General features: G+C 41.4%; 1 protein-coding gene across 2 annotated transcripts in view; it reads right to left on the reverse strand.

Moving 5' to 3' along the window:
* The window catches only part of RANBP17 (RAN binding protein 17), a 253,947-nt gene that overhangs the window by 110,932 nt on the left and 117,067 nt on the right, over positions 1 to 25,948 (reverse strand). For both annotated transcript variants that reach the window (XM_075009426.1, XM_075009427.1), the window contains one exon: positions 12,491 to 12,564. In XM_075009426.1, coding sequence (XP_074865527.1) covers positions 12,491 to 12,564 — 74 coding nt within the window. The remainder of the gene's footprint in view (positions 1 to 12,490; positions 12,565 to 25,948) is intronic.

Raw genomic sequence — 25,948 nt, forward strand, 5'->3', positions numbered from 1 at the left:
AGACACTCTTCATTAGACCTGGGTATTTGCAAGAAGTCAAAAAAAAAAAAAACAGCCACAAAATACCTTCACAAATAAAAACTCTGAGTTTTGGAGGGAGAATCTGCCGGTCCAGGGAGTCCAGGGATTCTGCCCCAAGCGGTCCCACTCCCGAGGCTGCTGCAGCCCCAGCCTCCCTCCCCAGGACTCTGGGCTAGCCCAGAGTCCCCATGGCTGCCCTTGGGCTTCAGACCCCAGGCCCGAGCTGCTGTGGGGCTGCCAGAGGGTCCCTGCCCACCTCACACTGCTGCAGGCAGCCAGAAAACTCAGGCTCCATCCCTTGGCTCAAGAGAGAAGGCTGGGAGCTCCAGCTCCTGTCCCCATTCTGCTGTAGGGCAGGCAGGAGCTCCGGCTCCTTGTGTCTGGGCTGCTGCACAGGTCAGGCACAGGCTCTGCTGCCAAGTCCCTGCACTGCTGCAGGGCACATGGGGGCTCTGGCACCCAGTTCCCGTGCTGCCACAGGGCAAGTGGGGGCTCCAGCGCCCAGTTTCTGCATTGCTGCAGGGCAGGCGGGGGCTCTGGCTCCCGCTCCCCACACTACTGTGGGACAGGCAGGGCTTCAGGCACTGGGCCCAGTCAGGCTGATAGCCACAGCTCTGTCCTTGGCCCGGTTTGTGGATCCTGGCAGGTGGTAGCCTCAACTCGGGACTCTCGTCTTGGAACACTGGACCACAAAAGTTGCCAGATGAGAGAATACCAGATTTGAGACTTACTATGGGACTCTGGTGATATGACAAGCTTTTGTGAACCCAAAGATCAATAATTAACTATCACAAGTATCTGGCATGTTTAAACAACATAGCATTTCCAGGGCTCAGGGGGGTTCACAAACAGTATGTGAACAAATGAATGGGTCTATGCTCAGAACAAATGATTGAAATGAAGAATCTGACACTCTATTTCTTTTCCATGAACAAGTGATGAGTCACAACTGAATATGCACAAGTCTGACTCAGTAAAAGCTGAGAGTAGTTTAGTTTACGTAATTTTGTCACATGAGTATATAAATCTATGAGTTTAGCTATGATATAAGACACATGAAGCCAAAAGAATTATTTTGAGACTAGTAGTAGGCATCCTTCAGTCTGCATAGACTATGGATCGCACCCTTTAAAGTTGCAATTGAGGACTTCATTTACAGTGTCTATTGTGACTATGAAGACCCACACGAGAGTGACAGTCCTTGCTGCATCTCTTGCAGATGTGGTGGGTGTCTGGCAAGTCCTTATTGTGCTTTTTGTACACTCGCTTCTCTGCTAGCTGTCTGATCTTCATCTCGCCCCTCTGAAGGCCCTTGTGTAACCCCTGCCTCCATCTGCTGCGGTCATCTGCTAGTTCTTCCCAGTTGTCCAGCTCGATGTCTACCTCTCTGAGGTCTCTCTTGCAGACATCTTTGTAGCGCAACTGGGGGCATCCGGGAGGTCTTTTGCCAGAGGCTAGCTCACTATACAGGATGTCTTTTGGAATCCTTCCATCATTCATCCTGTGGATGTGGCCAAGCCAGCGGAGTCGATGCTGCCTGTGGAGGGTGTGCATGGTTGGGATTCCAGCTTGCTCGAGGACGGTGGTGTTGGTCACTCTGTCCTTCCATGATATTCCAAGGATGCGCCTGAGGCAGCGCAAGTGGAAGATGTTCAGCCTCTTTTCCTGGCGGGCATACAGGGTCCAAGTCTCGCTGCCAAAAAGGAGGGTGCTGAGGATACAGGCTCGGTAGACTTGCTTTTGGTGTGAGCGTACAGCTTGTTGTTATTCCACACTCTCTTGCTGAGTCTGGATGGAGCTGTGGCCGCTTTTCCGATCCTCCTATTTAGCTCAGTGTCCAATGACAGGGTGTCAGTGACGGTGGACCCGAGGTAAACGAACTCGTGGACGACCTCTAATGTATAGTTGTCAATGCTGATTGATGGGGATTCAGCAACATCCTAACCGAGTATGTTTGTCTTCTTTAGGTTGATGGTAAGCCCAAAGTCCTTGCACGCTTTGGAGAACTGATCCAGCAGTTTTTGAAGCTGGTCTTCTGTGTGAGACACTACAGCAGCATCGTCTGCGAACAGCACGTCTCTGATGAGGACTTCCTGCACCTTAGACTGAGCTTTCAGCCTTGCAAGGTTAAACAGTTTCCCATCAGATCTTGTGTGCAGCAAGATGCCCAATGTTGAAGATCCAAAGGCAAGCTTCAGGAGGAGTGCGAAGAAGATCCCGAACAATGTCGGAGCAAGCACGCATTCTTGTTTGACGCTGCTCCTGATTCTGAAAGCATCCGATAATGCACTGTCATATTGGATGGTTCCTCTCATGTCTTTGCGAAACGACTGGATCATCTTGAGTAACCGTGGAGGACAGCCTATCTTGCGGAGCAGTTTGAACAGACCATCCCGGCTGACCAAGTCAAAGGCCTTGGTCAGGTCGATGAAGGCTATGTAGAGTGGTTTTCTCTGCTCCCTGCACTTCTCCTGCAGCTGCCTTAGAGAGAAGACCATGTCAACGGTAGACCTCTCTGCGCGGAATCCGCACTGCGATTCGGGATACACCCTCTCAGCAATCTTCTGGAGTCTGCCAACGATGACGCGAGCGAACAGTTTACCAGTGACGCTTAGGAGGGAGATTCCACAGTAGTTGTTGCAGTCGCTTCTGTCTCCTTTGTTCTTATACAACATTACAATGTTAGCGTCGCGCATATCCTGTGGAACCTCACCCTCTTTCCAGCACAGGCACAGTACCTCATGTAGGGGTTCCAGGAGTGTGTCCGCAGCACATTTGATTACCTCTGGTGGTATACCATCCTGACCAGGGGCCTTTCCTGCTGCAATGCTGTCGATGGCTCTCTTCAGTTCATCCAGAGTCGGTTCTTGATCCAGTTTGTCCATTACTGGTAGGAGCTCGACGGCATCGAGGGCTGCGTCAACCACAACGTTCTCGCGTGAGTACAGCTCGGAGTAGTGCTCAACCCAGCGCTCCATCTGTTTGGCTTTGTCAGCGATGACTTCACCAGATTTGGATTTCAGAGGTGCCATCTTGTTCTGGGTGGGTCCTAATGCCTTCCTCATACCCTCATACATTCCTCTGAGATTACCAAAGTCAGCACAGGTCTGGATGTTGCTGCATAGCTGGAGACAGGGGTTGTTGGCACAGCGCCTGGCTGTCTGCTGTACTGTTCTTCTGGCCTCTCTAAGTGCTTCCTGGGTACTCTGGCTCGGTGAGCATTTGTACTCCAGCAGTGCAGCGCGCTTCTTTTCAATGACTGGAATCATCTCATCGGAGTTAGCTTCGAACCAGTCATTCGTGTTTCTAGCTCTTCTTCCAAACACCGACAAGGCCGTGTTGTAAACTGTATCCCTCAGATGTTGCCATTTGGATGTCGCATCGGCACCCCCAGGGCCACTGCGCAGATTTTCCTGGAGGGTCTCTCTGAACTTTTCAGCTTTCTCTGAGTTTGCCGTCTTTCTGGCGTCAATGCGGGGCCTTCGAGCAGGTTTAGAGCGGTACAGCTTCTTGGGTCTCAGCTTGAGCTTGGAGCAAACTAGCGAGTGATCTGTATCACAGTCAGCACTATGAAGCTGCGTGTCAGAAGGACGTTTTTGAGGTTATTATGCCTAGTGATGACCACATCTAGCCAAAGTTCACCTGCCTTGCTGGGTGCGTGAGGCTTAAGGTTCCTGAACCTGACAAGTGACTGAAATTTGGGCACCAGGCAAACCAATAAGAAAATCAACAAGAAATGAGAAACATCAACAATTTAAGCTTGCTTGCTGGAATGTGTGGACCATGCTGACCGGCTTGACTGAACATCTTCAGGCCATCAGTGACACCCGAAAGACTGCTGTCATCAACGAGAAACTGAAGAGGCTCAGAGTTGATATCGCTGCACTGCAAGAGACGTGACTCACAGATTCGGGTTCTCTAAAGGAAAAGGACTACACCTTTTTCTGGCAGACTAAAGCCCAAGAAGAACCCAGAGAGCATGGTGTTGGCTTTGCTGTCAGAAACACCCTTCTACAAATGGTTGATTTAGTCATGGGCGGATCAGAAAGACTTCTTCAGATCACGCTCCAAACTTGCTCCGGTCCCGTCCACCTGATCAGCACTTATGCTCCAACCCTGTACGCCACACCAGAAGTAAAAGACAAGTTCTATGATGTGCTTAGTGCTGCTGTAGCACAAATACCTGCTCATGAACGACTGTACATCTTGGGTGACTTCAATGCAAGAGTTGGAGCTGATTGGGCCTCATGGCCTTCCTGCTTAGGACACTTCGGTGTGGGAAAAATGAATGACAATGGACAGCGTCTCCTTGAACTGTGCACGTACCACAATCTGTGCGTCACAAACACATTCTTCCAAACGAAGCCACAGCACAGAGTGTTGTGGAGACACCCACGCTCGAAGCACTGGCATCAACTAGATGTGGTCATTTTGAGACTATGACCTAGATTTTTAAAGTTACTTAGGTATTGCTGCACTCAGCATTGCAATGTCTAATAGATATAGGAGCTTAGATTTCTATGAGACTAATTGTCACTGGGATTTTGGCTCCCCAGGGTTCAACTCTCTCTTGGAAATCAGTTAGGGAATGCAATGCTGAGTGCAGCAAAGCCCCTATACCTTTAAAAATCTGGTACTTACTGTTTTTCAAACAAAGATGAACTTTCTTGGTCACTGGTGTAGATAAGGAAGGACAGTGGAAACTATAAAGGTTTCCTCTTGAAATCTAAGATTCTTGATAGGGCAGATATAAGATTATGGCTTACAATAACAGATTCTTTTCCTGAATGAGTGCCGCATGATTGTGTAAAATAATGTCCCTTAAAAAGTGATGTCCATAAATTCAAAAGGAGACTAGTGAATTCCTTCCCATGGAAGGATAATGGAAGATCTACATTTGGCAATAGGAATTGAGAGAATTACCTGCGATTTACTATCAGAATGTCAACCTCCGTAAATACTTCAATTCTTTAATGAACAGCTACTCAAGATGAACTCTAGTAGAACATTAGGTAGTTCATATAATCAGTGCTATTGGCAAATAGATACATGTAAACCAGCTTGTTTGCTATTAACTTGATTAAACTATTCCTCAACTGATACTATGATACTGATTCTGCAGCAGGAAGTTCATGCTAAAACAATCCAAAAGAGAAATTTAAGACTGTGTGAATGAAGATGACCTAATGTTGATATCATGTGACTTAGACAGTTATGCAGAAAAAGTCTTCAAGATAAGAGAGATGTGGTTCACTTCATTCACAACTAAAGGTCACTTCAGACTTTAAAAAATGCTGCATCCAGCACCAGACACTAAGTTTGTCATAAGAACCAGTATGATATCACAAAAAAGGAGATGTAAGTCCTTTCATTAGTGGAATGCAAAAATTCATTGTCATAAAGCTTCACCACTTGTTTGATCACTGCATATCAGATGATTATATTTGCTTTCCCTATGTTCCTCCCACAGTATTTAAGCGCAGAATATTTCTTCACACTTTCCAAGTGTTGATTATGTCTTTCAAGACTCAGTGCTATAAACTGCTACTATTCCATGATTAGAAGCAAAAGTAGTTCACGATTACAATAGTATTCAATGGTTCTAACATTAGATTACAATGGTAAAGTATTATTTCAACTTCACCAATGTATCTTTCTCACTTTCTTATATGAAAGCCAATGGTTGCCATTTAAGAAGCATTTTCCTTCTGAGTAGCACTATACCACTATGCAAATATTGGCATTTTAATGGTGATCCTGGTGGTATTTATGAAGAACACAGTACTAAAAATATTTACCAGGAATGCTAACATTTTCTGACAGGAAAAAGCAAAATCAATGGGTCTAACTTGTGAAGTAAGTTAATGGCTTTCTAATCTACAGTTCTGGGTTAAGATATTGGCTTGCAAGGGAAAGCGACTATGTCATGTGTCCATAGTACAAAACATGCAGACTATTTGGCAAGGTGGCAGAATTTACTCTGATTAAGCCTAGAAATAAAGCAACTGAAATGCTGCCAGTCAGGACTGATCCATAAGGTTTTATCTGCTGTGTCAGTATATTATGGACTCTAGTTCAGATTTACATTAAGCACACTATTGCTGGTAAGCAGAAAGTTTAATGGATGGGGACATAAAAAGGTGCAAAGAAAACAGATTTTTGTCATTTTACAATAATATTTACTGCTTATTCACCAATTTAATAATGATCCTTTTGTGGTACCAAAATTATCTTCAATACAATCCAACAAGAATTCATAAACAAAAATACTATGAAGAGAAATGAGCAAAATATAGATATCTAAATTAGGATTGCTTTTTATACTGTTTCAGAAATGTTCCGGATGGCATTAAAATGTTAAGTATATACCTGCTTTAGTTTATATTGCTTCTGCAAAGACAGCTGAAAAAATTAAATGCATGTAGTACTTATCCTCTTACTATTAATTGGTTTTCTGCTAGTTGGTCATAGGGTACAGGCCACAAAGTTTTCATCACATTGGTAGTAACCGAAGGAAAGACAGCCAATCAAACTGAAGTATCTATACTTGATACAATGGTCCTTCTTCTGATTTCTAGCTTTACTCCATTTTGAGCTCAAATAATGAAGGTTAGCCTGTCTAATTCCCTAGTCAGTGCTGCTTCCAAAAATCACAAGGGTAAGCGTCTATTCAGGTGGTTTTGGTGCTGGTTGACCAAACCCCTGGAAACACATTCACAGGCAAGGGGAAAACTAACTTGGTTCCTGTGGCTTCTTCTATTCAGTGCAGATCAGAATTCTTAATAGCAGTATATTAAAGTACACTTGTTAGGTAAGAATACAGCGTTCTGAAGCTACAAGCTGCTTGAGTAGGGCAGAAGAAGAGGAATAAATAACCCAAAGTGATCTCGTTCACTAGTTTTCCTAAGAAATGTCTTATCTGGGGAACGTTTCTCTAAGCACAATTCAGTCAGCCATTGCTGCATTAGCTGATGCCTATAGAACTTGGAGAAGTGGTTCCGAACTTTGCTCAGGAAGATGCACTAGCAGGTATAACGTATTTTTATTGTAGCAGGACAGGACAAATCCTCGGCTCTGTTCACCTCCTGGAGACATTTTTTTAAATTATTTATTTATGGAGCCATGAAGATAAGCGAACTCGACATGATCTCTGCCTCAACCACATTACAAATTATCAAGTCAATCAGAGACAGTTTAAAAATAGGCTTGGAAAGATTAGATTTTTATCAGTAAATGTCAATAAACATAGATTTCACTGTACATACACAAACTGACAATATTCTGAGATAATCATAGAAATTTATAGGTAGGTAAAATAAGTAAAATGCAGCTTGTGAACTTTCCAGAGTTTGATTTAAGAATAGTTACTTTGTATATTTTGATATGTGATATTGACAATTTGTGTTAATAAAACTAGTGAACAAGATCACTTTGGGTTATTTATTCCTCCTCTTCTGCCTTACTGGATCAGAAAGCCATACATTTTTGAATCTTAATATCCAATGTCATTAAATATTTATTGTCTTGACTCCACCAATACCTGACCCATTGAATTTCCCAAAACTGTGAACATTTAAATTGAAAAAAAATAAAAAAGCTTACATAAGTTCATGTATCTGTGAAAATTTAAATCAACAAATACTTATAAAATGCTTAAAATATTTTAAAAATATTTAAAACACTGATGATATACATCAAAAGGGTATAAAAATTTGAATTCTGCCAAGCCCATTTATAAACGAGGAGAAGAAGAAAAAGATTCAGTAGGTGAACATGCATGTGTTTTTTTAATTAGAAGAATTATTATGAGTTGCTCTCAAGATACATAGGATAGTTGGCAGATGAAAAGCTCTTCTTCTTTATAACCTCTTCTATGTTGACTCACCAGATTTGCTACTCTGCCACTCTGTGCTTGGGTGCGCAAAGAGTGGGTTGGGAAAACACAAACATCTTGAGGTTCTTGGACCATGAGAAATAAAAATAACAAAAAAGAAAAAGAAAAAAGAAAAATAATGTACAATACAGAATTGTGCAGGCTCCAGAACAAATATTTTTCTGCTCACCCTTCTCCCATTGACCTAGCTCATAGGGTTATTTCAGAGAAACAATAGATTTGATGAGTAGTGTAGTTTTCTTAAAACAAGCTATAATAGCATACTCTGTCTTGGTGAAATTAAACCATTTAGGTCTTGTCTTCACTAGGAAAGTAGGTCATGGTAGAAAATGACCTGGAGAAGTCATGTTAACTTATAGAATGTTAAACTTGTTTGCAGTCATTGTAGAAAAGGACAAGTTGTATTTAGTATTGCATCAACTAATCATGGTTAATAAGGCAGTTACCTCTCTATTATTGGTCTCCTTCAAGATGTGTTGCATATGTCCACTCCCCAATAAGTTTATGCACTTGCCACATGCACTGGTGCTCGAAGTTTTCCCTTAGCAATACCTGGAGAGGACCAGCCCTAGCTATCCCAGGAGTGGCACCTCCAGGGTGCAGTACAAGGGGAACTGCATACTCCCCCCGCCGCATTCAGTTTCTTCTTACTGGAAACTCTGACAGTGGGGGAAGGAGGGTGTGAAGTGAGAAGGACATGAGCAACACATCTCAAAGAACACCAGTTACTAACAGGTAACTTTCTTTTCTTCAAGTGCTTGTTCATGTTCAGCAGTTTGCTTGGCAGAGGGTCAGAGTTCAAAGCCATGTTGACTGCTGAACCCAGCATCATCTCTGGCATGCTGGGTGACAGTATAGTGAGATGTGGACTGAAGAAAACATTGTGGGCTCCTGCAGATTTTGTGGACTTGCACATATGCCAAAAAGGCCGCTGCTGAGGCTTGAGCCCTAATTGAGTGAGTTCAGACAATGTATGGCAAAGGTACCCTGACGAACTCATAACAGGCCTGGATACAGGAGGTGGTCCAGTTAGAAAGACACTGAGCAGATACCAGCTGGCCCTTCATTCTATTGGCTGTGGCCACAAAGAGCTGCAGCGATCTGCGGAAAGACTTCGGGTGCTTCAAGTGGACCACCGTCCAGGACATGGAACAGAAGACTCTTCAGCAGAAGACTGGTAGGAATATGATCTGATTAATTGGAAAAGCAGGTAAGACTTTATGTGACAAGGTCAGGTGCAGCCCCAGCTGGAACTTGTCTGAGGTAAGACGGTGTACGAGAAGGTTCTGAAGTCAGGGATCTGATTTCTGAAACACATCTCAATGAAGTCATTACTACCAGGATTGCCACCTTGCAGGACAGTTGGGACAGAGAGCAAGAACTGAAGGGCTTGAAGGGCTGATCTGTGAACCAAGAGAGAACTAGATTGAGGTCCCATTGTGGGATGGAGTCCCAAATCTGGGAGTAGTCCTCTTGAGGCCCCCACAGGAATCTAACCATTATGTCAAGGGAGAAGGCTATCTTGCCTTGGATTGGCTCTTGAAAGCAGAGATGGCAGCAAGGTACAGATGGATGGAGGAGTGTTCCAGCTTTTGGCTCCTAAGTTACAGCAGGTAGTCAAGAACAGCTGGGACCAGGGTACGACCTGGCAAGAGACCATGCTCCAAAGCCCAAAGGGAGAACTTTGTCCAGTTTTCTTGATAAATTAAGCACACAGACACTTCCTGCTGCCCAGGAGGACCTGCTGGACCTCATCCAAGCAAGTGCACCCATCCTCATTTAAGCACAGAGCTTCCATGCTGAAAGGTGCAGAGACATGAGATTGAGATGCAGAAATGGGGAAGGGATAGCTCAGTGGTTAGAGTTTTGGCTTTGTAAGCCCTGAGTTGTGAGCTCAATCCTTGAGGGAGCATTCCAAGGGCCTTGCACAGGTTAGATTTAAAAAAAAAAAGAAAAAGAAAAAGTCTGTCAGGGATGGCAAGAGGTCCTCCTGTGAGTGTAGGAGACTTGACTCAATGACCTTTCAAGGTTCCTTCCAGCTCTATGCAATGTGGATTTCTCCATATTATCATTAAGTCAACCATGATCCTGAAACAGTAAGTCTGGGTGATTTGTGAAGGGCCAACTTGTGTAGAGGGCTATGCTCAGGAGTATACTGAACTAGTACTAGAGCCACACCAGAGCAATCAGGATCACTCAAGCCTCATCTCATTTGATCTGACATAAGACCCATCTTATGTAACGGAACATCTAAAGCAGGTCTCTGGAGCATGGCAAGAGAAATGCTTCTGAGAGGGAGCCATTTTCCAAGAGGTCCCCCCACCTTCCCAGGAGCAAAACTGCTGAAGTTTTTTTCTTTTGCTCAGTGGTGAATAAGTCCACGAGGGAAAGACCCCCCGCATTTGCAAGACTGTGCTAGCCACATCTGGGTGGAGCGACCACTCATGGTGAGAAGAAAATTCCCTGCTAAGGTGGTCCACCAGAGTGTTGTCAACTCCTGGGGAGATGGGAGACCACACACACTTATTGTGGAATGGACATGAGCAAGCACTTGAAGAAAAACTTAAGGTTTTATTAGGGTGTTTTCCTAGCAATGGCAACACCATATTGAAAACCATTTGTAAGTCTATGTAGATGAATAGAAAGCCAGTTGGGAGAAATATTATCCTTTCCCAGGAGCACAGGAAGACCCTTAGAATCAGTGTTTTCCTGGAAGCCTTCCCATTTTGAACAAGATACTACTACCCTTCCTGAGAAACTCTCTTGGCTCTGTGATGAAGCAGGTCTTTGCCCATGAAAGCTTGTGCTCCAAAATATTTGTTAGTCTATCAGGTGCCACAGGAAGACTTCTTGTTCTCGAAGATACAGACTAACACGGCTACCTCTCTGATATAAGTTTCAGAGGCGTGTCTCAAGAGATACATGGAGTCTTGATATATGCAGAAAGACAGGGCAGACCCTGCAAAAGCCAAAATCTTGGAAGTTTGTCTGGGGCTTGCTAGACAGGAGAAAAAGAAAACCAAAGAGGATGCCTGAGAACAGAAATGAAGGCATCTGATAAGTTTGCAGTTATTCTTTATCTATTTGAACATTGTGATGCCAGGCTGAATTATTTATTCAGGCAAGTATCAAAAAAGAGAGAGTGCTGGAGGTTATAATCTTCCTTTCAGCTGCTTCACAGACCATTGTCTTGCATGGTTTTATCTCTATCTGAATCTATATTTTTAATTTCCTGGCTGTTATCAAGGGAGAGCAAAGTCCTGTGACCTAGCAGGCTCAGGCATAAAAGGATAAATCTGTGTGAAGTATATCTGCATGAAGTATTTACACACACACACACACACACACACACACACACACACACACACACACAGAGGAGGATAAAAATGACCCATGCTAATATTTTCAAGAGTCTCATTGGTCTAGGCTCCTCAACCCCAACTTCAAAAGCAAAGTAGGCATCTAAGAGCTCAGTTCCTGAGGACAGCATTTAGGAATCTAAAGTTTCTTTCTAAGTGGCACCTAAGCTCTTTTAAAAATTTTGTCACTGGTATTTGTTACCTTATTTTCACTGGAGATCACCCCAAGGTTACACTTATACGTATTTTACTAACTGCCACTGTTGGGTTAAAGGAAAAAGGGGAATTAGCTTTCAAGCAAACACCCACACGCTCGGACCCTCCTGCACCCATGCACTTACACAGGCAAACTCTTGTAGGCAAAGAGTTGCATAGAGACAGTAGAGGAAGCCAAGGCATAGTGAATCCACGGTGTCTGTCTGCAGTCATTAATCCAGGGCAGTGAGCTGATCATACGACCCCCTTGTCAGCTTGCTCTCTTGTCAGTGTAGTACTCAGGAGCAGTCAGTACCATCTATCCTGGGAAGAGTGGGAGGGGGCCAGGGCCCTGGGCCTCCTCCTGCTTCCCCAGCCAGCTGAGACTAACTCCTGCAGAGCAGTCATGGCGAAAACTCCCTATAACTCTGCACCTATCTATTTATGTGTTTCAGTCCATAGTTCTGGTCCTGTCCCGTTTCCTCAAGACACTATATGACTATGAATCATCAGCTAACAGCACATGGGACTTTGATCTTCCCCGAAGGAGCCTTTCTTGGATGGGTTCTTTTGCGGGGCTCAGCTCCTATTACTCTCAATGTGCTGCTGGCAGCTAGTCACGCAGAAAAGCTGGCTTCAGGGACTGATTCCACTGCATACACTTTGCTCACTCACACAAAGGAAAGCTCACTTCAGAGAAAGCAATTTCTTTTACAAAGGAACAACCAGGAGTTCTTACAAATGTATGTTATCTATAAACAATTTCTTACTAACTTATAATACTTAACATAGTCCTAGCAGCTGCAACAAAATAAAGCTTACAGAAGATTACAGGACTTACACCTGCATTGTAATGGACTGAGCAGTGGTTTTATACAATGGTATCAAATGTTAAAACTTTTATGAAAACAACTAGATTTAGTCTCATTTAAATTTAGCTGGGGATTTGAAATTTAAGCTTTGATTATAAACATTAAACACATAACAAAAATATAAAATTAGAACTCAAGCACAAACTCACATTTTTGCCATAAATGTTTCTAGAACGTGGTTGTCATCTGCTATTCCTAAGACTTCTGACATTCGGGCATACACCTGAAAATAAACATTTCAACATGTTGTAGACATTTACAAAGTCAAAAATGTTATTTCAAAAATATACTAACTCTTCCATATGCTTTGTATGTAGCCAAAGGGCATAAGCATGAATGTGGGTTATTCCCTCAGTCCATCCGGCCTTGGTTAAATCATGTATATGGATGACTCATAACCTCCAAAGGTAATGCTTCAGGAATCTGGGGGCTAACACATTTTACTCAACCATATTTAACCATATCCTCCCAAACAGAAGTCATAAATACTTAGAATAAACATGCACTTACTCTGTGGTCCAATGAGCAAATCACCTCCTTTCATGGAGATAATGGAGCTTTATAAGCTGTCTCAGTGTGGTGCAGCAAAGAAATACCTTCCACCACTCACTACCCTTGGCAACATCCATGTACATGTCACTCCTGAACCTTAGTTTACATTTGGTAAATTGCTGCATTTTCACTCAGATAATCAGGTTGAAGTAGGTATTCCCCAGGTATCCATTGTGGGCTCTCTCTTCCTTTCCAAGTAACTTGAAAACATTGAGTTGTGCAGTGCTCAATCATGTCTCATTACAGGTCCAGGGCATTGATTAACTCAAATTTTCCTCATATTCTGCCAGCCAGAGGGATCCTTTATTATGATGCATTATCAATAGGCAGGTCAAGTCATATAGAGCTGCACTGTGGTGCACAGTTAGCATTACTGCACACTCTTTACAAACTTTGACGATCATTTTATTTACCATAGAAGTAATTATTTGATGGAATCTGAGAATCTACTAGAATCTAAGATAGAAGGAACAGGTACGTGGCAAAATTCCTCACATTGCTCTATCAGTGCACCTCACAGAATCATAGGATTGTAAGAGACCTCAGAAGGTCTTCTAGTCCAGCCCGCTACTGAAAGCATGTTTAGCTACAGCACTGTTGCTTTTCATTCAAGACCTGGGCCAAACTCAACTCTACTAACCAGTGCACGTCAGTATTCTTATTTTAATCTAAATCCCAAAAGAGAAAGTAGCACTAATTATATGAAATTCTGCTATACTATGTGATCAGGACAAGCATCCACTATGATCCAGGAAGTGATCATCAAAGTCACAACATGCGTAACCTAAGCCACCCAATTATGAAAGGCTGGTGCCATCTAGCTGCCAGTTTTATTTTGAAACATTACTTATCAATCCTTTAAATTGCGATGAATTATAGATATTGAATACTTCTGGTAGGATATCATACTTGTTTATATCCATTTCCACCACTGCCAGTGATGTCATCCCATCTAGTCATTCTTGCCAATATTTAATTCTTTGAGTCATGTTTTCACATGCATCAGATTTTAAATGGGAATGCAATAAAATCAAGACAAAAATCCAGATAGTCAATTTTAATAGGCCTATCATATTATTACAACATCTTTCATGAACTGCACAAACAGAATATCCATTCTTTTAACACTGAAATCCCTTCATATACCTTGAAAAAAGTCATGTTAAATATTTACAGAATTATCATTTACAACATATATATATATAATATTCAAAACACACATTCTGGTATTTTAGCTGCAACTGCTATGCCATTGAAGCAAGATATATTATTATTTTTTTCCCAAATGTTTAACTACTCTATTTTCTACATTTTGTACATCAGATTCTTTCTAAAAAGGTTTGCATTCCTGACTAACATGTTGATATTCAGATGTTTTCCTTCGTGGGACAGGAAATGCCTCACCTGCTGTGTTAGCGTCATGTTCTGTTGTCAAACCAGACCTTCACCACATCAGAGTTTCCCAAATAAAATACTGGAAAAGCAGTCAATGTTGACAAAGAGCAGTGCTTTAATCTGCAATTATCCTTGTAACTCTTACCACTCCTTTTATCATCCATTAGCTTTGATTCCCATTATCCCATCAAGAACTGTGTCAACGCTTTTGTCCCTGAGGATTTCCTTCAACTACTAGAATCTGACAGGCAAGCGTGAGTGCTAAACAGGATCATTACCTCTTAAATCTACTTATCTGATCCACTGAATAGTAAATTGAAAAGCTCATTAACAACAACAATGTGATTTGTTTTCACACGTGACAGGGTCATTTTAAGTCAGTGTATGAATACAGGGCTCATCTTAAATATTACTACAGATTTTGTAAAATGACATAAATCTTCAGCAAATCCGCAAGTAGATAGTGAAGTGCTTAAAACTGATCTTCAATAAACACTAGGTAATACAGATATAAAAAAAGTGTTAGGCAACTTTAATCACAGGTGACACTGCCAGCACCCCCCCCACCCCCCGCCACACACACAGAGATACAAAAATAAAAAACAAAAAAGCAGTCAAGTTGCACTTTAAAGACTAACAAAATAGTTTATTAGGTGAGCTTTCATGGGACAGACCCACTTCTTCAGACCACAGCCAGACCAGAACAGACTCAATATTTAAGGCACAGAGAACCAAAAACAGTAATCAAGGTGGACAAATCAGAAAAAAATTATCAAGGTGAGCAAATCAGAGAGTAGAGGGGCAGGGGGGAGGGGAGAGTCAAGGATTAGATTAAGCCAAGTATGCTCACCTTGATAATTTTTTTTCTGATTTGTCCACCTTGATTACTGTTTTTGGTTCTCTGTGCCTTAAATATTGAGTCTGTTCTGGTCTGGCTATGGTCTGAAGAAGTGGGTCTGTCCCACAAAATCTCACCTAATAAATTATTTTGTTAGTCTTTATTTACAGTGCTACTTGACTGCTTTTTTGTTTTGATAGTATATAGACTAGCACAGCTTTCTCTCTGTTACTAAGATACAAAAATGTAAACAAAAGCAAGTTTTGCTGTGGTCTGACATTTGTCACACACATGCAATTCAATGTTGTGGAGAACGTAATATTGGAGTTACACTTATCAGAGCGGTAGCCTTTTTAATCTGTATCTGCAAAAACAGTTAAGTCCTGTGGCGCATCATAGACTAAGATATTTTGGAGAATAAGCTTTCATGGGCTTTGTCACTACATTTTGGGTTAGCTTTCCTCCTACAATCCGGTAATCTTTTCCTTTTCAGCCAAATATTAAGGTTTAATATATGATATAAGAGGTGTTAGTTAACTACACAGTCTTATTTAGATTTTAGGTTTCTTCTGAAACGACGAAATTTTATACATCTGTAGTAACATTGTTACCAAAACACAAAATATGTTCTTCCATTGAGATATTCCATAGTTTTTGTCTCTGTGGCAACAGACTCCAAACATCGTAAAGTTCCATTTCCTTGGGTTCTGAAAAGTAGCCATTAGTCAGCTATTATGGTTGGACATGTGTCACAAAATTTTAACAACATAGTGGCTATGTCTACACTAGCATTCCTCTTTCGAAAGAGGCATGCGGATGAAGAAAATTGAAAATGCAAATAAGGCACAGATTTACATATCTGGCACCTCATTTGCACATTCTTTCAAAAGAAGAAAAGCAGTCTAGACGCAGGTCTTTTGAAAGTAATCGCCATCTTCAAAAGAATCCTTCTTCCTATCTTTTTTAAGGAAGAAGGGTTCTTTCGAAGATGGGGATTACTTTTGAAAGAGCCACATCTATGCAAATAAGGTGCCAGATACGTAAATCTGTGCCTCATTTGTATTTTCAATTTCCTTCATTTGCATGTTTCTTTTGAAAGAGGAATTCTAGCGCAGATGTAGCCAGTATGAAACATATTCAAGGTGCAGAGTAACACTGCCAGTTGGGCCTCAGGGTCATGTGGCACGAGTCGCTAAAATGCCATTATATTAAACTACTGGGTTAAATGTAGGTGCCATATATGTACTTAGTTAGGTTGAGTCACAGAAGAATTGCATGGTGACACTTCATGAGATACCTGTATCCTAACCCATCTGTGCTGCAAGACGTCACCAATACTGGTGCATTTAGGCCCTGTTATAATGCTTACATTAGTGGCAGGATTCTTGATGAATAGGAAGGAAAATACCAAAGGAAGAATTAGTTTCTTGACATCTTTAGATTTCTGAAGACACTCATTCCTAACCTAGACCAGCCCCAACATCATATGTAGATCCAGAATGGGGTTTATAGACCTGTGCAGTCATATTGCAACATCAACATAGTTCAATTGACCACAGTAAGAAAAGGAAACACCAAGTTTTGAGGTTCCCAATTTAATCCTGGATTTAAGGATTCTGCAAGACGAGCTCATGGGATGAAAATACAGACACTGATAAACTCCTTCATCACCGTGCCTACTGGAGATAGTATAAAGGAATCATTAACTTGGATCAATGTTTCTATCATTTACAAAGTAAGCAAGTGACAGAAAACAGAGTAATCAAGCAACAGAAAAATGGGTATGATTGTGAAGGAAAGGCATATTACCAGTACAGTAAATTGGGTAGTAAATGAATAATATTGTCAGATGGAAGGGAGCATGTGCAAGATGAGGATGTTGTGAACAAATGTCAGAATATGCTTTCATCTGTTCCAATAATACTAATTTAGTACTGAGATGCATACACACAGAAGACAATAGCTAAGCTTGTGAACAAGTGAGGACACAATAATTCATCAGCTGCTCAAATTACATATTGCTACTCTTTTCCCCTACTAATTTGAAGCATATTTGCCACACTGCAAAACAGGGAGGGTGGAAAAGAAAGAGATAATATATACATACATGTGCAGAGGCAAAATCTTATGAAGCAACTTGCTTGAATTTAATTATAGTTTAAGAAAACATAGAGAAATAATATAGCAAGCATTGTAAAAATTAAAGTTTTATTGCTCTATGTTCATGCTATCTTTTGGCCCTGGATATGTTTTGCTCCGTTTTTTGGAACTACCATTATAACTCTGAAGAAGCTAATTATGTCAATCCTTAAATGTGAAACAGATTACAGAACTGGGAGACTCAGAATATGAGTTCCTAAAGGTTGTATGGCTATATAATGACAGTCACAGAAATTCAATAACGGCACTGTATGGAATGTACTCAAAGGCGCCACATGAAACAAATTAAAACAGAGCAATGAATCTCTCACACTGTGCAAATAAGAAAATACAAGAAAATGTTGATTCTATATGTTTCATAAAAGCTGTTCTAATGAATTAAGATTCTGGATAATGAATCTTTAGAAAACTACAGAAAAGTTATTACCCTTAGGCACACAATAAATGGTTAAATGTTATAATTTCCTGAAGCTCTCCAGGCTTTGCTACACAGAACAAATACTAATGTAGAACACAACATTAAAGTATTTTGTCATCGGATACTCAGGGCAAAACCAGGCCTTTACTATTTTTAAGCCAGCTGGGCAGAAGCCGAGTGGCAATAGCTGCAGGCTGAGCCCTGAACCATTATGTTAATGCAGAAGACGTGGGTGGAATGGGATGTAGAACTACTCTGGAAAACCTTTTACTATTTATCCAAAAAGGAGTTGTATGAACCTTCATCAGGCATATGCTGCACACACAGTATTTATCTTTGGGGGCCTCTAGAAAAACTGACCACATCTTCTCAGTGTTTGGTACATTTCCTGAGCTATATGCTGGTTGCTACCTAGCCCTTAGTTTGGCATCTTGCACTTACTATGAAGGTCTGCTGGAGACAGCTCCTCTCCCTACACACCCTATCACTAAGTCACAGGTCAGGAGCTGAGTGCTTAAGATACCTACATGGCATGATCTTTAGAAGCGTCTGAAAAACTGAAAAATGCAAATACTTAAATATAGTTTTAGGTATCTCTAAGACTTCCAAAATTGCCTAAGAGACTTGGAGGCACAGTTCCCAGTAATATCAACAGTAACTGAGCTTCCCAGTCCTCTCTTAATGACTTTGAAAATATGAGCTCCCAGGTTTAAATGGTTAGGCTAACACAAATAAGTGAAAAAGAACATGACACAGAGAGAAAACGGGATAGAGCGGCCAAGTTCCCTACCTAACAGGTCAAGGAACTGACTAGCAGGATAACTGCCATCCAAGATCATAAGGGAAAGGGACTGAGATAATAATTCAAACTTTCCATATTCTTTTTCCTGTATCTGAGCACAAAGAGGAGAACACTGCCCAGGTCCTGACCTATGCCTCAAGAACACCTACAACATGGAAAGGGACATGTCTTAATAAGTGAGATCTCAAGATCACAGGCTCATAGACCCAGCCAACAGAATGGCTGACTAGAGAAGCAAGTCATTTCTTCTTTAGCAGAACTTTAGTTCCTTAACTTAGGAAACTGTACGACACAGGTATGGTGAGTGGGGGTGGAAAAGCAAAATAGGTATTTATTACCAACTTTCAAATACAATCTGTAAGAATGGGGGAGGGGGGTGAGATAACCAGAAATCTTGCGAGCGTCAAAGCATCATGCTCCATTTGTTGCCACCTACCCCCGACTAACAGAGGAGGAATACACTGATAACATGAATATCATGATACATTTGTATACTAGATACACGTTAAGTTTAATATAAACAGTGTAGGGGGATATCCTTTGATTGACATTCTATAAAATAACATTTTAAGATAGTAATTGATGACTATAATACTCAGGGTACTGTGATTGGAACTCAACAATAGCACAAGAAGAAGATGTAGGAACATACCATACAGATATAAGAACATCCCTTTGACTCAATGCCAGCACCAAGAATGCCCACAACATGGGGGGAATGCTGTACCTTAACAGAAATCTCCACATCTTCTGATGATATCAGCACTTAATGCTGCCATCACAGGTTGCTGTTGTTTCACTCTTTTTAACTTATTTGGAGAAACAGGATCCACAGGAAACCATGGTCCCAGGACACCAACGTATAGGAAGTGCTTATATACGTCCCACTTAAGAGAATTTTTCTTTAATGGAAAGAGAGGGTTACTCATCTTGTGCACTAATGAAGGTTCTTTGAGATGGGTGTCCCTATGGGGGCTCCACTTGAGACGTTTACGGTGCCTTGTGCTTTTAGGAGTTTTTAGCAGCAGTGCCCCAAGCTGGCATGTACTTGAAGGTAAGCATCTTATACGTCTGCAAGACGTTATCAGCTGCACATTGCCAACTGCCCCCTGAGTTCCTCCTCTACTGTCCTTAGCTGAGGTAACAACTACAGCAGCTCTCTATTTTCCTCTTCAAATAGTTTGTTTAATAAAGAGTTGCTAGCCCCATTTTTCATCCAAGTTATCTAGCCCCTTTGTTATCATCAAAAAAAAATTCTCTCTTCAAGTTCTCTTCATCAGCTGGTGACCATTGGCATCCATCTGTTTCTTGCTACTCCTAAGGTGCACATCCCCCACAATCCACCCCCCCCCCCCGACAAAAGGGAAGATAGAAGAATGCCAGGCTCACCAGGCATTCACCAGACAGGCATTGATCCAAAGCAAAGGGGAGGAGGGACGTCATGCAATACCCAAAGGGACATCCATCGCGAAGAACCTCAGTTATTGCACAAGATGAGTAACTGCTCTTCTTCTTCTTCAAGAAGTGCCCATGTGGGTGCTTCACTTAAGGTGACTTTTGGAGCAGTAGCATTTTGTTGGACATGGGGTTTTGGTGTTACACTGTCTCTAATGCTCAGAATGGACTGGCTGAATTTAGTGGCCTGCACTGAGTACTGGTCTATAACATAGTGCTTGGTAAACATATGGATGGATGTCCAGGTAGCAGCTTTCCACATGTCCTACAGTGGGACCTTATTAAGAAAGGCGCACAATGCTGCGTGTGCTCTTGTAGAGTACAAGCAAACAATGCTCAGGGTTGACAGCTTGTTCAGTTCACAGCAAAGTTTTATGCATCATGAGATCCATTTGAATAACCTTGGTTTGGACACTGGTTGCTCCTTTCATCTCTCCTTAGTGAAGATGAAGAGTCATGGTTATCTTCTTAAAGTCTTTGTCCTTTGCAGGTAGAAAACTAGCACTCAATGGACATCAAAAGTACAAAGAACTGTCTGCCTGGCATCTGAGTGTGGTTGCAGGCAGAACGCTGATATGTAGATTTGTTAGTTGAGGTGAAAAGGAGAGACTACCTTTGGTAAGAATTTGGCCTCATGATTACTTTGTCCTTTTTGAAAATCCTAAATGGTGGGTTGCTAGTGGTTCAAATGGTTTTTGTATGTACTGCCATGTTTACAGTTCCACATGCATGTGGTTTGCTGTATAGGCGGGTAAAATATTATTTAACCTTCTCATAAATTTCATGATAGGATGAGTGAACACTGAATGTCCCTGTATTACATCATGCTTTGCAGATACTGCTATTAAGTGTACCCTTAGGGACGTGTTCACAAGATCCTGATGATTAAGGTGCACTATGTAATCAAGAGCAACGAAGGGTCCTGTGGCACCTTATAGACTAACAGAAAAGTTTAGAGCATGAGCTTTCGTGAGTTAACTCACTTCTTCAGATGCATCTGAAGAAGTGAGTTAACTCACGAAAGCTCATGCTCTAAACTTTTCTGTTAGTCTATAAGGTGCCACAGGACCCTTCGTTGCTCTACAGATCCAGACTAACACGGCTACCCCTCTGATACTATGTAATCAAGAAGTGCTGATAATTGTACCGAGGGTGGGGATGATGCATGATTTATACACAGTGTTTGAAATCTATGTCATTTTTGGTCATATGCCTTTCTGGTGCTAAGTTTGTGGCTACTAATGAGGATTGATTGTACTTCTCTTGAACATTGCAGTTCCAGGGTGGTTAACCTTGAAGGAGCCATGCTCAGATGTGCCGGAGCTCGAGGTATAGGTGAAGTGTCTTGTCCTTGTCCTGAGTCAACAAGTGAGCAGTCTATGGGAGATGTTGGGGTGGACCTAAGGACTTCTGCTTGAGATATGGATATCAGGCTTGTATGGGCCATGCAGGAGCCATTAGGATGACTCAAGCTTTGTCCTGCCTTATTTTGTTTACCACTCTGTGCAATATGGGAATCAGGGGAAAGGTGTAGTGGAATGTCCCATACGATTGTGAATGCATTGTCCAGGGAATTCTTGCCTGGGCCTTTAGGCCATGGTCAGTCGCAATGGGAAGACTTGGTATTGGAAGTGTTGTTTGATATTGAATCAGAGAAATCTCCTGAGTGCCGGATGAGTTGAGACATGAAAACAGGCATCCCCCCTCCTTTCCTTAATAATGAGATTATGGTTGTTGGTGTGACCACCTTAAAGTGTTCATAACATGTTTAGATCTCAGATCCTCAACTTTTCTTCTGGGGAAGGAAGTGTCTTGAATAGAACTCTTCCTCCACCCCATCCTCCCCATTGCACCTAGATGAATTAGGTGTTGTACCTCTTTTTCTAGGAGCACTTTGTATGAAGGGGCCCTGCAAAAGGACAGGGAACAGAGTTTGGTAGGGAGTATAGAGAGGAAAGGGATGGGGAATCCCCTGGTTATCATTTCCAGTATCCGCCTATCTGATGTGATGGTGAGCTGTGCTGGGTGCTATGGGAGGAAGTGATGGTTGAAGCACTGAAAAGCAGAGGCTGTTTGGAGAGGTGTCAAACCACTGGTCAAGGTTTCAAAACGACTGTCACAATGTTGAGGGCTGAGGGGAATGTGTCTTGGGACAGGCATCTTTGTGGCTGGCTCGGTATCCTTCATTGGTTGTAGGGCCTCTGGGCCAGAGGATATGGAGAGGATCTAAATTTTTGGTTGTAGAACCTCTTTTGCCTCTTCTTGGGTTGTGGTAAATACCTGAGTAGAATTTTAAAGTGGCAGACAAATCTTTCAGTGGGTGGAGAGAGGCATATTTTGAGCTTGCAAAAAGCTTTTCAATCCCAAATGGTAAATCCTCTACCCTGTTCTAATAAATAAATAAGTAAAAATGAATAAACAATTGGAGATACACATCTCCTAGAACTGGAAGGGACTTTGGGAGGTCATCTAGTCCAGTCCCTGCCCTCTCAGCAGGACCAAGCACCATCCCTGACATCTATTTGCCCCAATTCCTCAATGGCCTCCTCAAGGATTGAGCTCACAACCCTGAGTTTAGCAAGCTAATGCTCAAACCACTGAGCTATTCCTCCCCGTCAAAATTTTTAAATTCCGGCACTCCCTGCTCTGTGCCTTCTTCCTCATGCTGCTCCAGGAGTGGCACTGGCAAAACCACCACCTATCTCTCTCTGTTTAGGAAATCCTGAGAGATGTAACTAGGAGGCTTGACACGTTACGGCTACGTCTACACGTGCCCCAAACTTCGAAATGGCCACGCAAATGGCCATTTCGAAGTTTACTAATGAAGTGCTGAAATGCATATTCAGCGCTTCATTAGCATGCGGGCTGCCGCGGTGCTTCAAAATTGACGCACCTTGCCACCGTGCGGCGCGTCCAGATGGGGCTCCTTTTCGAAAGGACCCTGCCTACTTCGAAGTCCCCTTATTCCCATGAGCTCATGGAGATCTGTTTGGGCAATGAGGGACCCCACTACACGTGTAGCCTTGAACTGGTCTGCCTGCGTTCTCGGGCAATCTGCCAATTAAGGATGTTAAACCTTCAAATGTGTTCAGTGTGTCCTTGGAGAGAAGACAGGAACAGCTCACAATTCTGAACTGCAGGAGGGCAGATAAGTATGCCTTTCACCCTCAAATAAATCCAGTATTTTCCACTCCTTGTTATATGGGGTGGACTTAAACTGGATCCGTTTGCCTCTGTGATGTACTACATCCACAACCAATGAATTGGGTGTGAGGTGGGTAAACAAGAATACTGTGTCTTTCACCAGGACATAGTACTTCATATCAGTTTTCTTTGATGTAGGGGGTAAGGCAGCAAGGTGTCTCCCATATTATTTTGGCCAGGTCCAGGATTGCCCTGTTAATGGGTAGAGCTATCTTGTTGGCAGGTAGGGCATGGAGGATGACTATGAGTTTGTGATGGGACTCTGGCAACTTCACAGATTATATCACTAGTGAATCTGTCACCCTTTTGACCAGGTCCTGCAAAGATCTGAAATCATCAGCCACAGTGGGGGGGGCGGGGCATTAATGTTCTCTCTGGTGAGGATGAGGACATTTGTGATTGTAGCCCGGTATTCTGTCGCTGGAGATCATCTAAGTCTTTCTCCTCTTGCTTCACATACTGGGAATGGATCGAGGATACTCTGACCAAATACAACAACAGTCACTAGGTTAAAGGTATTTTGGATGGTCAATTTACAAGATGTACCCAGGGGCCTTCAAACATTCATGTTATTGAAGATAATTAAATTTTCAATTTATTTATTCTGCTAGAAATTTAATTGATCTATTAGGCTTCTGTTTAGCCAAGCACTTAAGCACATGCTTAACACTAAGCATCTGCTTAAATTCATCCCCTATTAAGTAAACTACTTAAAATATATTTAAACTGTAAATCACACTTTGTGTTAATTTTTAAATTGCATTCTCTCATTCTGTCTTCCATTCCCCATCTGTTTACGTATGTGTATTTTGGTGAACAGTTGATCAAGTATTAGTGGTTCTCATCAAAACGTCTGTTAATTTCAGAACCATACCTCTCTACCCTTCTTGCCTAAATTCATAGGCTTTCAGTGTTACCCATGTCGCAGCAGTTTCCAGGAGGTGATCAGCACTAGATCAGAGATTCAAACTTCATATGCAGCCAGGTATTGAATAGGAAACCCAAATACTGCTTTGGTATCTTTTAATGGTTGAGTTTAACCAATATTCTATGGACATAGCAAATGTTACTTCAGTGAGAAAGCTACAAAAGGGAAAGAGCGATACATAGACAAAACTAGTGATCTTAAGGGGTTACACTCCTACTTGAAGCTATAGCTATAAAAAAAGGATGGTAAAATAAATTCTACTGTAAATACTTTATTTTACCTAGATCAATGTACACTCAGAACTGTGCTAAACAAGTTTTTAAATACATTGCATGCCTATCTAAGTATATTTTAAGATTTTGTCCGATAAATATAAATAATAAATATCATTTAAATGATAAAGATATATTCCTAAGACATGTTCAACATGTGCAATTCCTATTGATCTCAATAATAGGCTGTAGGTGCTAAGCACTTTTTAGCATCAAACCCTAAGTATTTGAACCTTATCAATAATGCTTGTTTTAAAAAGATTTGTATTTAAGTTGTGTATCTCACTGCCTTTTGTACATTTATCCCAAGGCATTAGGAGTGGTGTTACAGTCCCCATAGCTAATACTAGCAATTTGAACAACACTCTTTGGCAAGCCAGAAATAAGATAATTGTTCAACATAGGCTGGCTCTTCTGAAATACTGGAAGCATTGCCTGTAATTATAGACATCTGTCATTGCTAGCCACTCAGTAGTAACCCTGACATCAATATACAACTATAACACTAAACTGCCTGCAGGCATAGCAATGGAGGCCAGATACGAGAGGCGGGCAATCATCTGCTTCATCCAAACTATCTGTCAAAGGTTTCTAACCACAAATAGCTCTTACATTTTGTATCCTTAGGATAATGTGTTGATTTATTTTAGATCCTCTAATATTTACAATCTAGGCCATCTCCTAAAAAAAAAAGAAACCAACCTTATGGCTAATGGAGGCAGTTACTGTTCAAAATCATCATGAAAGGTCATAGCTCACTACTCAATGTTAACTGTTGATGGCTGTTTGTAACATGCATCTTTGTATAAACTTTTTTTAAACTGCATGCAATTATTTTCAACTGCTATGCACACTAGTAAATACTGTCTCATTAGCTAATATTTTCAAACTGATATAGAGAAATATTTACATTTTAAATCTGTGTGTCATTGGCTCAGCTGTACAAGTAAGACAGTGTTCTTGGCTACAACAAATAAATAGAAAACACACAACTTTCTATGCAGAATTATCCTACAGTACTTCTGTGTAAAAGTAATTAACATTCAAGATGTACAAGTAGTTTGTGAGCCTAAGATACTTCTTTCATTTTTTGGGAGGAGACTGAATTAGGCTCTTGATCACAAAATAATGTTTACTGAAATTTACAGGTAGCTGTAAAAAAAAAAAATTCACATTTTTAAAAAAAACAAACTGAAGATCACATTGAATCCTTGTAACAACTTTTTTCTCTTTATCTTAATTTAAAATCATTCTCAGAAAGGAGCAAAAAAAAGACTAAAGGTTTAAACTAATTAAGAACTAGCGTTCTTATAATTATCATAATTTGTTATTAACAAAAAAATCGAGATTTCCTAGTAAGATCAAAACAGCCTGTGCTGAAGAGAAACTATTAATTACTAGACAGACAGTTAGCTTACAAGTGAGCTGCATTTTAAAAACCTCCTTTAAAATACAATCGCTAAATGCCTTACAGTGTTGTAATGTGAGACAGGTTCAAATCTTATTACTTCACTGAAATTAAAACCTAAGTTTTAATACTGTTCAAGTCGAACAATGATTCCACACTTTATTGCTTTTGAAAT

The sequence above is a fragment of the Carettochelys insculpta genome, chromosome 15 (genome assembly GCF_033958435.1).
Source record: "Carettochelys insculpta isolate YL-2023 chromosome 15, ASM3395843v1, whole genome shotgun sequence".
Classification (NCBI taxonomy): domain Eukaryota; kingdom Metazoa; phylum Chordata; order Testudines; family Carettochelyidae; genus Carettochelys; species Carettochelys insculpta.